This window comes from Alligator sinensis, unplaced genomic scaffold (assembly GCF_000455745.1).
Source record: "Alligator sinensis unplaced genomic scaffold, ASM45574v1 scaffold1595_1, whole genome shotgun sequence".
NCBI classification, from domain to species: Eukaryota; Metazoa; Chordata; order Crocodylia; family Alligatoridae; genus Alligator; species Alligator sinensis.
The window spans coordinates 78,268-92,474 of NW_005843277.1; the positions used below are offsets into that span (position 1 = coordinate 78,268).

A 14,207-nucleotide genomic window follows, 5' to 3' on the forward strand; every position below is an offset into this window, starting at 1 on the left:
CCCTTTCACCCTCACTATTCCCTTCTACATGAGCCACAGCAGATGGGCCTCAGTGATGTGTCACCCTCTTACTTCTCACCCACCTTCTTCAGTTCCTTAGAGCTTGTGTTTCGAGTGGGCTCAATCTTGAAACTCACCTCTTCTTCTTCTTCCTCCACCTCCTCTGGGGTTAACACCTCTACTTCCTTGGCCATGTCCACATCCTTACCCTGAGGAATTGTGTATGGCATGGCTTTGTTATGAAAGGTGCAACCTGCCATGAGAATACCATTCTTCTTCTTCAGGGCAGGATAACCGTATGCCTAGACTATAGTAGAAACAACATACATTTATTTAGGAGGCAGAATGGATCTGGTGATTTTTGTGTGCATGTCTTCGTATTTCTCAATAGCCTCCATTATGTTACATTATGACGAGTGGGACGAATCATGGCTGGAAGGGATATCAACTGTCACCTGCACAAGGACAAAGTAGATGAAACTCTTCCACCAGGGTCAAGTTGAATTTGGTGGTTTTACACATTCTTTTCTCTCTTGGCTCAACCCCACTTCCCTCCCCACCTGCACCAGACATGGGGAAATAAATGGTACCTGGTGCTCCAGTGTGAATGAACTACCCCACACCCAAACAACTTTAAATTATAACATGGTTTACTGAAGGGGGCAGGTAAATGAGAGAAGCAAACAAGACTGGGAAATAGTGAATCGCTCACCTCAACCAACTATTAACAGTGTATCACAGTCAAAATGTTCAAAGTACTTAGGCCCACATGGGGTGAACTTGGTAGCTAGTGGAGGCAGTGTACCCGTTCGCTCAACCTTGTTCCCCGTTTCACCATCACTGGAGTGTGCTGCTCTACCACTGCTGACAGTCCTCAGTGTCACAGGGTGGGGAGTTGGCACTGCTCCCCCGCTGCACACCCCCACCAGGGGGACACTAGTAGACTGAGATGAACCACCACCCAGGGGCTCTTCTCTGCCACTGAACACTGCTACTGAGGGGACAGTGGCTCCACTTTTGCTCACTGCCACCAGACACCAGACACTCTGTGCTGCTGGCAAGGGATGCTGGGCCAATTTTAAGCTTTGAGCAAGCTCAAGAGTTCTAGCTTTTCGAGAATGTAGAAGGCACAGGACTCAAACTGACCAGGTACTCCAAGGGTTTTAGCTCTTCTGCAAACAAGTGGGCAAAGCATCATAACTTAAACCTTACAACATCAGTAACTTGTAAACTTCAATTTTGGAAAGAAGAGCCAATGAACACAAACCTGACTCAACTGGCCTCCTGCAATCAAACCATGGAAATGCAATTAAAATGAGTTAATAAAGTTGTGACATGTCCCACTTCCGAATGTAGCCTGGTTGTGCCTTTGAGACACACTCCCAGGGCACTTCCACAGCTGTAGGGTCTCCTTCTGCCTGCAACTCCTGTCTCTGCTGTCTGAGGCTTGACCACTGAAAACAATGAGATGTGTCAGAGTCCAACTCCTTGACCTGTGGACACCTTACCAATCTCCCCCAGGCCCAGCTCATAGCAGAGGAGATTTTGCCAGCTGGAAAGATCAAACCCTATTTGTTAATGTTTAAGGCCTGCTAATGTTAATTGCCACCTGCCCTTTTCTGCCTTGGACCTTGCCCGCATCAACTTGCATGGTCTATTCAGTAGACACATCCAAGGAGAGCAGGGAAGCAGAATTCATGGCCCGATGTCCCTCTCTTGGAACCTTTGTCTGCTCCAGTCTCCACGTGGATAGACAGTGCCCTCACACATGCAGAGGTCTATTAGTGGGTCTAAATTGGGAAGAGCCTCTCTACCAGTTTATCTTTCACCTTATTGTGTGTCACAATAGCGGGGGCAATGGAAATATGGTTTAGGAGTTCCCACCACAGATGTCCTTCATTTTCCTATAGGGCCCTGGTATGATACATTCACATTTAGTGGAGGCAAGCAGAGCAGAACATCTACAAGTGGCATCACGCTGGCTGGGTAATTGGGACAGGAAGGAGGGCAGTTTTTCTGACATTGCTGGAGGCAGTGATAGGGAGGCTGTTTGGGCTGCTGTGAGCTAGGAGTCTGGGGGTTCAGGAGCCTGGCTATCATTATGTTGGACAGGCAGGACATCAAGGACATAGGCTACCTGGAAGCCTTTGAGCAGTCACTGCCCATTTCCATGTCTGTCTCAATGTTCATTGCAGCTCAGGAAAACCATGGAGTCCTCTCTCTGGTCATTTCCTGGGTAGGCATGGCAGTTGGCAGCAATGACTGTGTGGCTCACCACACATTGTTTTACCTGCAACATGGCTTGAGCTTTGGCCATAGAACATGCTGGGAAATGTAGATGATTAATCCTGGGGCAATCTTCCTTCACGCCTCATCTGTGGTTTATAAATAAAAGCCCTCCAACAAATTCTTGAAAGGTTGGCAGAGATTCCCATCCCTAAATAATGTGTGTCAGGGCAAGTAATATGTTCTTATTTATCACACATAGATAGAATCAAATTCAATTAGTTTAATTTGCAATGATAAATAATAATCAATGAGGAATGACGATATCTATCTAGTTCATGATTATACCCATTGCTTTTAAAATAATTGAATATTTTTTGAGCTGCCTACTTGTTCAGAAAACAGTGACTATGGGAAATCCTAGTAATGTCATACCCCTAGGGAGATGCACATAAATATTTACTGCCACCTTGACAGATGAACAAAGGCTCCACTTGCAGTCTGCAAAGATGTTCCATGTAGACGAATGGATTTTTTGGTTCTTGAGGTCTGAAGAAATTCAAGCTGAAGAAGAAAATACCCCAATATTTGTGTAAGTACACTTACATTCTGCCTAGTGTTTTTCTCCTTTCCACTTTTGGATCTTGCAATTGCATTTCTAGGGATTTTTAAAGGGTCTGATCTGGCCCAAAAAGGCATGTCACATTATTTCTGGAGTTGCCTTTACTTCAAACTGGTATAACAAATCTAACTTTTTCTAAATAGAGGTATGAAAAAACTGAATTTTCTATTGTAAACATGGATTTTACCATCCCTTTTGTTTTGTTTCTTTGGGTTTTTTTGATCTGCAGCTCATAGAAGTATACCAAAACCTCTGCAAAATGAGTGTACCTTCAAATGATTATTTTTAGAACGAAAACCCCTCAGACTCTTAAGTGAAGTGTTCTTCCTCTCTCAGAATATAGTTATCTTCCCTGCAGCCTCTGTCATGACTGAAGCTAGTGATGCGTGTGTAATTTAGCTTTAAATTATGGAGGGAAATTCTGTCAGTGTGCTTTCAGCCACCTGGAGCGCAGTTCAAGTCGCAAAGCCTGCCTGAGAAACTGAGTAAATATGCATATACTGAGATCTGTCCTGCCATGGGAATGCTGCTCCCGGGGACCAGACTAGATTAAAGACACCACAGGTCTCCCTACATGGAAACTGAAGTGTACTGATTCTCTTTCTCTTTCTGATCAGAAATCATGAAAGCCCCTGGAGCAAGCTCAAAACCATTTCCATGACAGCTTTCCAAATTCCCTTAATTTGGCAAAATAGCTTTTAAACAGAAGTGTTCTGGCCTCCTCTGATTTTTAACAGTAGGTGTCAGAGTCATGAAACCCCTCGGAGCTACAGATGTGGTTTGTGTGCTGAGAGACAACTGTGAGACTTGCTGGTTATGTTTCTAGATGCATGAGTTCATGCCCTCTCAGCGACTGCCAATAGCTGTCTCCAGTCCACACAACTCTAAGTGGGTATCTGCTCCTGTTGGTTGGGGAGGGAAGAGGGAAGGAGATCCGCGGTGGCAAGGTGTGTTTCCAGTCATAAAACTGCACCGCATGCTGTTACCTGATAAGGCAGGGGTGTCTTTAATCACAATATCCCAAAAGGATGCCAGGCTTGGGTGCGCTTTTGACTACAGTATAAGGCATTTTCTTGAAATACTGTGAGAGGTAAGGACTTCTTAAGATGCAATCCTTTAATGGACCAACTACATCATTTGTAGGGCTGTGCAAAACAGCACTGTTCCAGTCCAACTTCAGTTTCGAGGTCTGGATGGAACGGTGTTTTGTATCGAATTTCATTTCGAGTCAAAACAGCCTCACTGTTTCGCTTTGCTGAAATAGTGAGGCTCTTTTGACGCTCCGCCCAACCATGGGGCTGGGGAAAGAAACTCAGCCCCACGATCAGGCTGGGGAAACTCAGCCCAGCTTGATGGACATCCTATCCCCAGACCTATGGTCAACATGTTTCAATTTCTGAAACGTTTCGACTAGCCTCCTTTTTGTTTTGAGGCTATTTTGACACCCTTTGTTTCACTTTGATTTTCCTGTTTTGACCTTGAAATGAGTTGAAACAGTGTCAAAATGAAATGACCAGCAAAATTTCACATAGCCCTAATAGTTTGGATAGAGTTAGGCAAGCTTTTGAATGAAAGCCATTCTTCATCTGGTGCTCACATTTTTTCATGGTTTTTAGGGAAGGAAAGAAAGTAAAAAAAAAAGGACAGAGACAGAGAAATAGAAAAGGAAGAATAGCAGATGCATGAGATATTTTTGAGCAAAAGGAAAACTCAATTTTATTCCCCATTTATTTGGATACTACTTATACGGAAATGATAACTTTACAAGCAGTTAAGAAAAAGGGGAAAAGAAAAGAAAAGAAAATTAGTCTCACTGGTGTTCCCCACCCCTTGTTTGATTCTCTCCTGATGTCTTTGTTTGATTCCTATTTCCTTTATTCTAGATGACAAAGGAAAGAACGCCAGAAGGAAACCTCTCTGCACTGAGTGAATTCATTCTACTGGGGTTCTCCAACTTTCCACATCTCCAGCACTTACTTTTTTCTGTGTTCCTTTCTACTTATTTGTTCACCTTAGCTGGAAACCTTCTCATCATTTTCCTTACCCATGTGGATGCTGCCTTGCAGACCCCCATGTATTTCTTCCTCAGGAACCTGTCCTTCCTGGAGATCTGCTACACAACTGTGAACATCCCTAAAATGTTGGCCAGTCTCCTAATGGAGGACAGAAGAATGTCTTTCCTTGGCTGTGCTGCACAAACCTATTTCTCCTTTTCTTTTGGAGGGTCAGAGTGCTTCCTCCTGGCCTCAATGGCTTATGATCGTTATGTTGCTATCTGCAATCCCCTGCGTTATCCTGTACTTCTGAACAAGAAGACATGCAATGCACTGGCTGCAGGCTCCTGGCTCAGTGGGATAGTTATGTCCTTTGCTATCACAAGCATGGTGTTTACTTTACCCTTCTGCAGATCCAATGTCATCAATCATTACTACTGTGACATCCTCCCACTGCTGAAGCTGGCCTGTGTGGACACTTCCCTCATCGAGTTTTGTATATTCATGTTGGCTTTGATTTTTATTGCCTTCCCCTTTGTGCTGATCTTCCTGTCATATGTTCGCATTGTCTCCACTATCCTGAAGATTGCCTCAACTGAGGGCAGAAAGAAAGCCTTCTCCACCTGCTCCTCTCACCTTATTGTGGTGATATTATTCTATGTCTCTGGCTGTGTTATATATCTGAAGCCCAAAGCAGACTACTCTCCAGATACAAACAAGTTTCTTTCTTTATTATACACATTCCTGACACCCATATTAAATCCTATCATTTATACTTTGAGAAATAAAGAGGTGAAAGGTGCCTTCTGGAGACTTCTTGGGAAAAGGAGGTTTGCTTGCATGAAGGAAGTGCTTCCTTGTCATTGCCTCTAGCTCAGTTGTTCCTCTCTAGGTAGGGAATACATTCATGGAGGTCCAGCCTTTGATCTGATGCAGATGCTGATCATTCGTCATGAGAGTTATGCAAATTCCAAAATTGGTGGAATTATGTCAGTGTAACCTTGCAGTGACACTAGCATCTGCTGGAAAAGGGTGGAATCCTTCCAAAAAAACTCAATATTGTTGTCCCTAGTCTTGAGCTCCAACAACAGTGTCTACCATGGGGAGAGTGTTGTGGATATTCTTAGAATGATTCTTTTAAAAATTCTGTTTGCACAAGCACCTTTGTGACTCTTATACAGATAATGCAACCTTGGCATCGACCCACTGCTATGTCACCACAAGAATGATGATAAACATAATGACAATAAATTAAGGAAGCTAACATTTATTTTTTGTTGTATGATTTGTTCTCATGCTGAGTGTTTGGCTAGTGGGGAGGGCCAACGTGCATTCGCACGACCAGTACATTATGATCGTACCACCCAGGGACCTGCGGGAGTCAGCAGATCCCAGGAGATCAGGAGGTAAAAAACAGAGGAATTGGGTACCTTAGCAGAGAAATTTCGACAAGGGCCAAAAGAGGGACTGAAAGCATGGATATAAGGGTACTTGATGAAGGTGGTGCACATGTAAGTGTCACTGTAACTGAATTGAAGGCATTAGGAAATCTGACAAGAGACACTTTATACAATGCTACAATGCATACTGCACATGTCCCAGAGGGCACCCATGCTTCACTATGAGATTGGTGTATAGAATGATGGATGGACAGGTGGCCAGAGAGGGGAGATTATGATGACCCAGGGCCATGGTCTTGGAGGACCATGGAGGAGGGACTGGGGATTTTGTGGGAAGAAGCAATGCAGAATTGGATGTATGGGGGGCAGGTAGGGAATGGTCCAGAGAATATGCCTTTTACATCTCAGATTAAGAATTTGTTAATCAATACTTCTCCCTCCCATTTGCGTACCCACATATCCCTCCTATTGGCAGAACGACAGGGGAAAACGGTCGGGGCATAGCTGCTAAATTGTTAGAGAATACTCCTCGTGTGGAGGCTGGGGGTTCACAAATGCAGGCGGTTCAGAAGCAAACAGACAAGGAGCAGGGAGGGAATAAAAAGCTGTTAACTTGATGGGATTTATGGATCTGGCTCATAAGCCATGGGGTGCCCTAAGATGCAATCCTTTAATGGACCGACTACATCATTTGTAGGGCTGTGCAAAACAGCACTGTTCCAGTCCCACTTCAGTTTCGAGGTGTGGATGGAACGGTGCTTTGTATCGAATTTCATTTCGAGTCAAAACAGCCTCACTGTTTCGCTTTGCTGAAATAGTGAGGCTCTTTTGACGCTCCGCCCAACCATGGGGCTGGGGAAAGAAACTCAGCCCCACGATCAGGCTGGGGAAACTCAGCCCAGCTGGGCTGACTTCCCACCCCTTGCTGGATCATGTGCCGGGGATGGGAAGTCAGCCCAGCTTGATGGACATCCTATCCCCAGACCTATGGTCAACATGTTTCAATTTCTGAAACGTTTCGACTAGCCTCCTTTTTGTTTTGAGGCTATTTTGACACCCTTTGTTTCACTTTGATTTTCCTGTTTTGACCTTGAAATGAGTTGAAACAGTGTCAAAATGAAATGACCAGCAAAATTTCACATAGCCCTAATAGTTTGGATAGAGTTAGGCAAGCTTTTGAATGAAAGCCATTCTTCATCTGGTGCTCACATTTTTTCATGGTTTTTAGGGAAGGAAAGAAAGTAAAAAAAAAAGGACAGAGACAGAGAAATAGAAAAGGAAGAATAGCAGATGCATGAGATATTTTTGAGCAAAAGGAAAACTCAAATTTATTCCCCATTTATTTGGATAATACTTATACGGAAATGATAACTTTACAAGCAGTTAAGAAAAAGGGGAAAAGAAAAGAAAAGAAAATTAGTCTCACTGGTGTTCCCCACCCCTTGTTTGATTCTCTCCTGATGTCTTTGTTTGATTCCTATTTCCTTTATTCTAGATGACAAAGGAAAGAACGCCAGAAGGAAACCTCTCTGCACTGAGTGAATTCATTCTACTGGGGTTCTCCAACTTTCCACATCTCCAGCACTTACTTTTTTCTGTGTTCCGAACTCTCCACATCTCCAGCACTTACTTTTTTCTGTGTTCCTTTCTACTTATTTGTTCACCTTAGCTGGAAACCTTCTCATCATTTTCCTTACCCATGTGGATGCTGCCTTGCAGACCCCCATGTATTTCTTCCTCAGGAACCTGTCCTTCCTGGAGATCTGCTACACAACTGTGAACATCCCTAAAATGTTGGTCAGTCTCCGTACAGGGGACAGAAGAATGTCTTTCCTTGGCTGTGCTACACAAACCTATTTCTCCTTTTCTTTTGGAGGGTCAGAGTGTTTTCTCCTGGCCTCAATGGCTTATGATCGTTATGTTGCTATCTGCAATCCCCTGCATTATTTTGTACTTCTGAACAAGAAGACATGCAATGCACTCGCTGCAGGGTCCTGGCTTAGTGGGATACTTATATCCTTTGGTCTCACAAGCATGGTGTTTACTTTACCCTTCTGCAGATCCAATGTCATCAATCATTACTACTGTGACATCCCCCCACTGCTGAAGCTGGCCTGTGTGGACACTTCCCTCATCGAGTTTTGTATATTCATGTTGGCTTTGATTTTTATTGCCTTCCCCTTTGTGCTGATCTTCCTGTCATATGTTCGCATTGTCTCCACTATCCTGAAGATTGCCTCAACTGAGGGCAGAAAGAAAGCCTTCTCCACCTGCTCCTCTCACCTTATTGTGGTGATATTATTCTATGTCTCTGGCTGTGTTATATATCTGAAGCCCAAAGCAGACTACTCTCCAGATACAAACAAGTTTCTTTCTTTATTATACACATTCCTGACACCCATATTAAATCCTATCATTTATACTTTGAGAAATAAAGAGGTGAAAGGTGCCTTCTGGAGACTTCTTGGGAAAAGGAGGTTTGCTTGCATGAAGGAAGTGCTTCCTTGTCATTGCCTCTAGCTCAGTTGTTCCTCTCTAGGTAGGGAATACATTCATGGAGGTCCAGCTTTTGATCTGATGCAGATGCTGATCATTCGTCATGAAAGTTATGCAAATTCCAAAATTGGTGGAATTATGTCAGTGTAACCTTGCAGTGACACTAGCATCTGCTGGAAAAGGGTGGAATCCTTCCAAAAAAACTCAATATTGTTGTCCCTAGTCTTGAGCTCCAACAACAGTGTCTACCATGGGGAGAGTGTTGTGGATATTCTTAGAATGATTCTTTTAAAAATTCTGTTTGCACAAGCACCTTTGTGACTCTTATACAGATAATGCAACCTTGGCATCGACCCACTGCTATGTCACCACAAGAATGATGATAAACATAATGACAATAAATTAAGGAAGCTAACATTTATTTTTTGTTGTATGATTTGTTCTCATGCTGAGTGTTTGGCTAGTGGGGAGGGCCAACGTGCATTCGCACGACCAGTACATTATGATCGTACCACCCAGGGACCTGCGGGAGTCAGCAGATCCCAGGAGATCAGGAGGTAAAAAACAGAGGAATTGGGTACCTTAGCAGAGAAATTTCGACAAGGGCCAAAAGAGGGACTGAAAGCATGGATATAAGGGTACTTGATGAAGGTGGTGCACATGTAAGTGTCACTGTAACTGAATTGAAGGCATTAGGAAATCTGACAAGAGACACTTTATACAATGCTACAATGCATACTGCACATGTCCCAGAGGGCACCCATGCTTCACTATGAGATTGGTGTATAGAATGATGGATGGACAGGTGGCCAGAGAGGGGAGATTATGATGACCCAGGGCCATGGTCTTGGAGGACCATGGAGGAGGGACTGGGGATTTTGTGGGAAGAAGCAATGCAGAATTGGATGTATGGGGGGCAGGTAGGGAATGGTCCAGAGAATATGCCTTTTACATCTTAGATTAAGAATTTGTTAATCAATACTTCTCCCTCCCATCTGCGTACCCACATATCCCTCCTATTGGCAGAACGACAGGGGAAAACGGTCGGGGCATAGCTGCTAAATTGTTAGAGAATACTCCTCGTGTGGAGGCTGGGGGTTCACAAATGCAGGCGGTTCAGAAGCAAACAGACAAGGAGCAGGGAGGGAATAAAAAGCTGTTAACTTGATGGGATTTATGGATCTGGCTCATAAGCCATGGGGTGCCCAAGGAAGAAATTGATGGGCAAACCATGAAGGTTTGGTGCAGAGCTATCAGCTTTTAAGTAGACAGCAAGGTCCTGCGGAGGCAGTCCAACCCTCAGCCCCCCCCGGTATACCCTGATTTGAAGCAGTTTCATACTCCCCAGCCACAATGACATGATGGCCAAGGTCCGTCCTGCCGGAGTGTGAGCCTCCCCTGGAGGGGGGACCGGAGGCCATATGCCCAAGTGATGGTGGAATGGCCGGCTGGAAGAGTTCAAACTTTTCTAGGACTACTAGATACTGGCTCTGAGATTACCATTATCCCGGGAGACCTGACTAACTTGAAAGGGGAAAAGATGCTCTTAGGAGGATATGGAAATGCGTCTGTGACTGGGTGTCTGGTGACTGAATATATTACTGTGTGACCTACCAAACGCAGATTAATGCGGGTAGTGGTATTGCCTATTCCTGAATGTATTGTAGGGATTGATGTTCTAGGGGAATGGGAAAATATCTGGGTAGGCACTCCGAACAATGTCAGACACTTATTGGTGGGTTGTGCTAAGTGGGAACCCCTGGAACTACCAATTCCCCACCAAATTGTTAATCTTAAACTATATTGAATTCCAGGTGGGAAGGAAGACATTACCAAGACAATCAAAGACTTGCAGGAGGCAGATGTACTGGTGCCCGTTAACTCGCCGTTCAATTCTCCTGTCTGGCCAGTTTGCAAACCTGATGGGTCATGGAGATTGATGGTAGATTATTGGGAACTTAACAAAGTAGTAGACCTGATTTCAGCTGCGGTACCAGATATGGTTTCTATGTTAGAGGATAATAGTGCCACCTCCGGTGAATGGTACGCTGTGATTGACTTGGCTAATGCCTTTTCCTCTATCCCTCTGCATGCAGATCATCAGACTCAGTTTGCCTTTACTTGGGAGGGACAACAATACACTTTTACCGTGCTTCCACAAGGGCATTGAAACTCCCCTGCTTATTGTCACAATATGGTCAGACGTGATTTAAGTGGAACTTCTTTCCCTGAAGGAGTGTTAGCCAAACATTATATTGATGATGTAATGCTAACAGGCAGCACCCTGAATCCTGTGGCCGAAGCTCTGGAATGTGTAGTGAAACATATGCGGGAGAGGGGGTGGGAGATAAATCCACAGAAAATTCAAGGTCCAGCCCAAAATGTAACATTTCTGGGAGTTCAGTGGTCAGGACCTACTAGAGATATTCCACAGAAAATAAAGGATAAACTACTCTCTCTCCCTGACCCTACTACCAAAAAAGAAGCACAAAGTCTGATTGGCCTTTTTGGATTCTAGCGCACCCACATACCTCACCTTGGGATATTGATGCAGCCCCTGTATAAAGTAACACGCAAAGCTCCTGCTTTTGAATGGGAAGAAGAACAACACCAGGCCTTCAATGATGTAAAAGCAGCTGTACAGACTGCTCTGCCCCTGGGCCCCTATTCAGCGTCTGACCCTATTACGTTACAAGTGTCAGTATATCAAGATCATGCATCATGGAGTTTGTGGCAGACTGCCATAGGGACATATCAGAAGCGCCCATTAGGCTTTTGGACTCGGAAATTACCTGACGCAGCCAGTAACTATACCCTTTTTGAACAGCAGTTGCTGGCGTGCTGTTGGGCATTGGTCGATACGGAACGAATAACTGAGGGGCATGAGATTCGTATTAGACCAGAAATTCCCATAATGCTGTAGGTCATGCAGGACTCCATCTCCAACAAAATAGGGAGAGCCCATGAGTCCTACATGATCAAATGGAAGTGATGCATACAAGAGCGTGCAAAGCCTAGCCCCCACAGTGTAAGCAAACTTCATGAAGAAATAACTACCCTGCCGACACCAGTGGAAGGTGGACCGGATTTGTTCCCCTTTGCGACCTTGCCCCCCGCACACTTGCCTCATGGGCCCCTCGCTACGATGATCTGCTGCCTGACCAAAAGAAGGCTGCCTGATTTACAGACAAGGGTCCTACTCGCATCTGGACTGTGGCCACCATTAACCCTGTGACTGGTCACCAAGTCAAGGATACCGGGACGGGGGCCTCCTCCCAATGGGCTGCATTGAGAGCTCTTATGCTAGTGGTGGATTATGAGACTGAATGGCAAAGCCCGGCAGTTTGGATCTATACTGATTCCTGGGCAGTGGCGAATGGTTTGGCAGTATGGTCTGGTGCCTGGAAGGCCTCAGACTGGAAAATCAGAGGAAAAGACTTATTGGGCCAGGAGCTGTGGAAACAACTGGCCGTAAAATCTGCAGTAATAGAAATTTATGTTGGTCATGTGGATGCCCACCAACCCATCAACACTGGAAATCCTGAACATGAATGGAACAACCATGCGGATGCTTTGACCCAGCCAGTGTTGGAGTGTCAGACCGACTCTTTAGCCGACTGGATACACCAGCAATCAGGACATGCAGGGAGGGACTCGGCCTATGCCTGGGCAGTTGCACGTGACTTGCCCATAATGCGGAGTGAAACCCCATCAGTGGCAGTGCGATGTCTGCAATGTCAATTGGCACGGAAGCCCTTGAACGAACGGCTAGGCCATATCCCTAGAGGGCATGGACCAGCTGAGAAATGGCAAGTTGACTATATTGGGCCACTGCCAGCAATAAATCATTATCGCTATGTTTTGACGGCCATTGACACTTTTTCTGGATATGGGATTGCTGTACCGGTCCGGAAGGCAGGTGCCTCATCCACCATCCATGTATTGGAGGCACATCTTGTCCATATGTACGGCATACCCTGTGAGATTTCCTCCGATCAAGGAACACACTTCACTGTATTGCTTACCCAGCAATGGGCAGCTGGACTCGGCATTTCTTGGACATTTCACGTGCCGTACCACCTGCAGGCAATAGGCCTCATTAAGAGATGGAATGGTCAACTGAAACAACTACTGACCAAAACATTGGGCCCAATCCTACCGGGGTGGCCCTCTCACTTGTCTAAAACAGTGGCTACCCTTAATAATAGAGCACTTGTCAGAGGACAATCACCTATTGATAGGATGCTTGGATGCGGGAAGTAAGGGGTGGAGGAGGGAGCAATGGGAGAGACAATGTTTCCATTAACCATAAAACCAATACAGAACTATAAATCTTTTTTTCTTCCCGCCCCAATGACTGTTGGCTCAGTGGGTATGGATTAAGCAGCACCTGAAGCAGGTACATTGGATGTGGGACAGACGTCAGTAGTACCTTTGAATTGGTCTGTGGATTTACCTCCTGGCTGGTTTGGGCAAATACAATCTCGGTTGGGACTTGCAGCTCAAGGGGTAGTGACCAAGGGAGGTGTGATTGACCCAGACTACCAGGAGGAAGTGAAGGTCATGCTGCACAATCAGAGGGAAACCCCTTTTACCTGGGAAAAAGGGGATCGAATAGCCCAACTATTGCTTCTGCCTGCTCCCCTTGTGTCTGTTAATGGTCAGATATAAAGTTCTTCAAAGTTGCGGCATCAGGATAGCTCTGAGTCTACGGGGCAACGGGTGTGGGTAACCCAATCTGGGAAGGATCCTATACCCGCTGAACTCATAGCCGAAGGCGAAGGTAATACTGATTGGGTAGCACCTAGGGGTGGGAATCGTTACCATTTGAGACCTAGGGACCAATTGAAAGCAAAGGGATTATAACCCTTAGCACTCAATCCAGATGTCGGCCCAGTGAAATGTTGAAGACGTGTTGGGTGGACTGCTTGGCTAGTGGCTACCTTCTCCAGACTGACAACATTAATTGGACTGGTACATGCTATACGGCAGAGCCTCTTTGGAAGAAACCTGTTTTTGCTATGCATCACTTTAACATTGTCATGTACTGTTTTGTGTGTTTGTCTTGCTTGTATCTCTGCAGAGACACAGTCTTTGCAGCTACCTACCAATACCACGGGGGATGGGTAGGTGCAACTCGAAACCGCATTTCCGGCAATTATACATGCCCCCCTGATTTGCGGTCCTGTTTCTTTTTAAATCTAAGTGTTAATAGCACCTCATGCCAAGTAGGACCATCACCTGGGAGAGGGGGGAGAACTTTGTATTGTCACGAGACGGTTACAGTAAACTTTTCCTTTGCTATTGCCCCCCTGCTAAATGTACCACAATCAAGCAAATATGGTTGACAAAAAGAGAGGCTCAGTAGAGCCTGAGAAACTTATCCGGAAGTTGGGATAGCAGATCCGGGGGTAAAATCCCGATGACCCAAGTTTCTCCAAACTCCACCCTGATTTGTTATAATACAAG

General features: G+C 45.2%; 2 protein-coding genes and 1 pseudogene across 2 annotated transcripts; all 3 read left to right on the forward strand.

Moving 5' to 3' along the window:
- Nucleotides 1-3,256: 3,256 nt before the first annotated feature.
- Nucleotides 3,257-5,715, forward strand: LOC106723188 (olfactory receptor 10A7-like). The gene is made up of 2 exons (XM_025194695.1): nt 3,257-3,271; nt 4,741-5,715. Exons 1-2 carry the CDS (start codon nt 3,257-3,259, stop codon nt 5,713-5,715), a joined length of 990 nt encoding a protein of 329 aa, XP_025050480.1.
- Nucleotides 5,716-6,317: 602 nt separating this feature from the next.
- On the forward strand, nt 6,318-8,762 carry LOC106723189 (olfactory receptor 10A7-like). The gene is made up of 3 exons (XM_025194696.1): nt 6,318-6,353; nt 7,738-7,816; nt 7,858-8,762. Exons 1-3 carry the CDS (start codon nt 6,318-6,320, stop codon nt 8,760-8,762), a joined length of 1,020 nt encoding a protein of 339 aa, XP_025050481.1.
- A 1,408-nt stretch (nt 8,763-10,170) lies between these two features.
- Nucleotides 10,171-13,001, forward strand: LOC106723190 (annotated as a pseudogene).
- Nucleotides 13,002-14,207: the final 1,206 nt, after the last annotated feature.

Bases quoted from the DNA above. Each gene is read 5' to 3' on its own strand.
- LOC106723189 (XM_025194696.1), top strand. From the start codon at position 6,318: ATGGATATAAGGGTACTTGATGAAGGTGGTGCACAT. The intron at 6,354-7,737 runs GTAAGTGTCACT...CCTTTATTCTAG, and splicing joins TTGATGAAGGTGGTGCACAT to ATGACAAAGGAAAGAACGCC. The intron at 7,817-7,857 runs ATCTCCAGCACT...CGAACTCTCCAC, and splicing joins GGGGTTCTCCAACTTTCCAC to ATCTCCAGCACTTACTTTTT.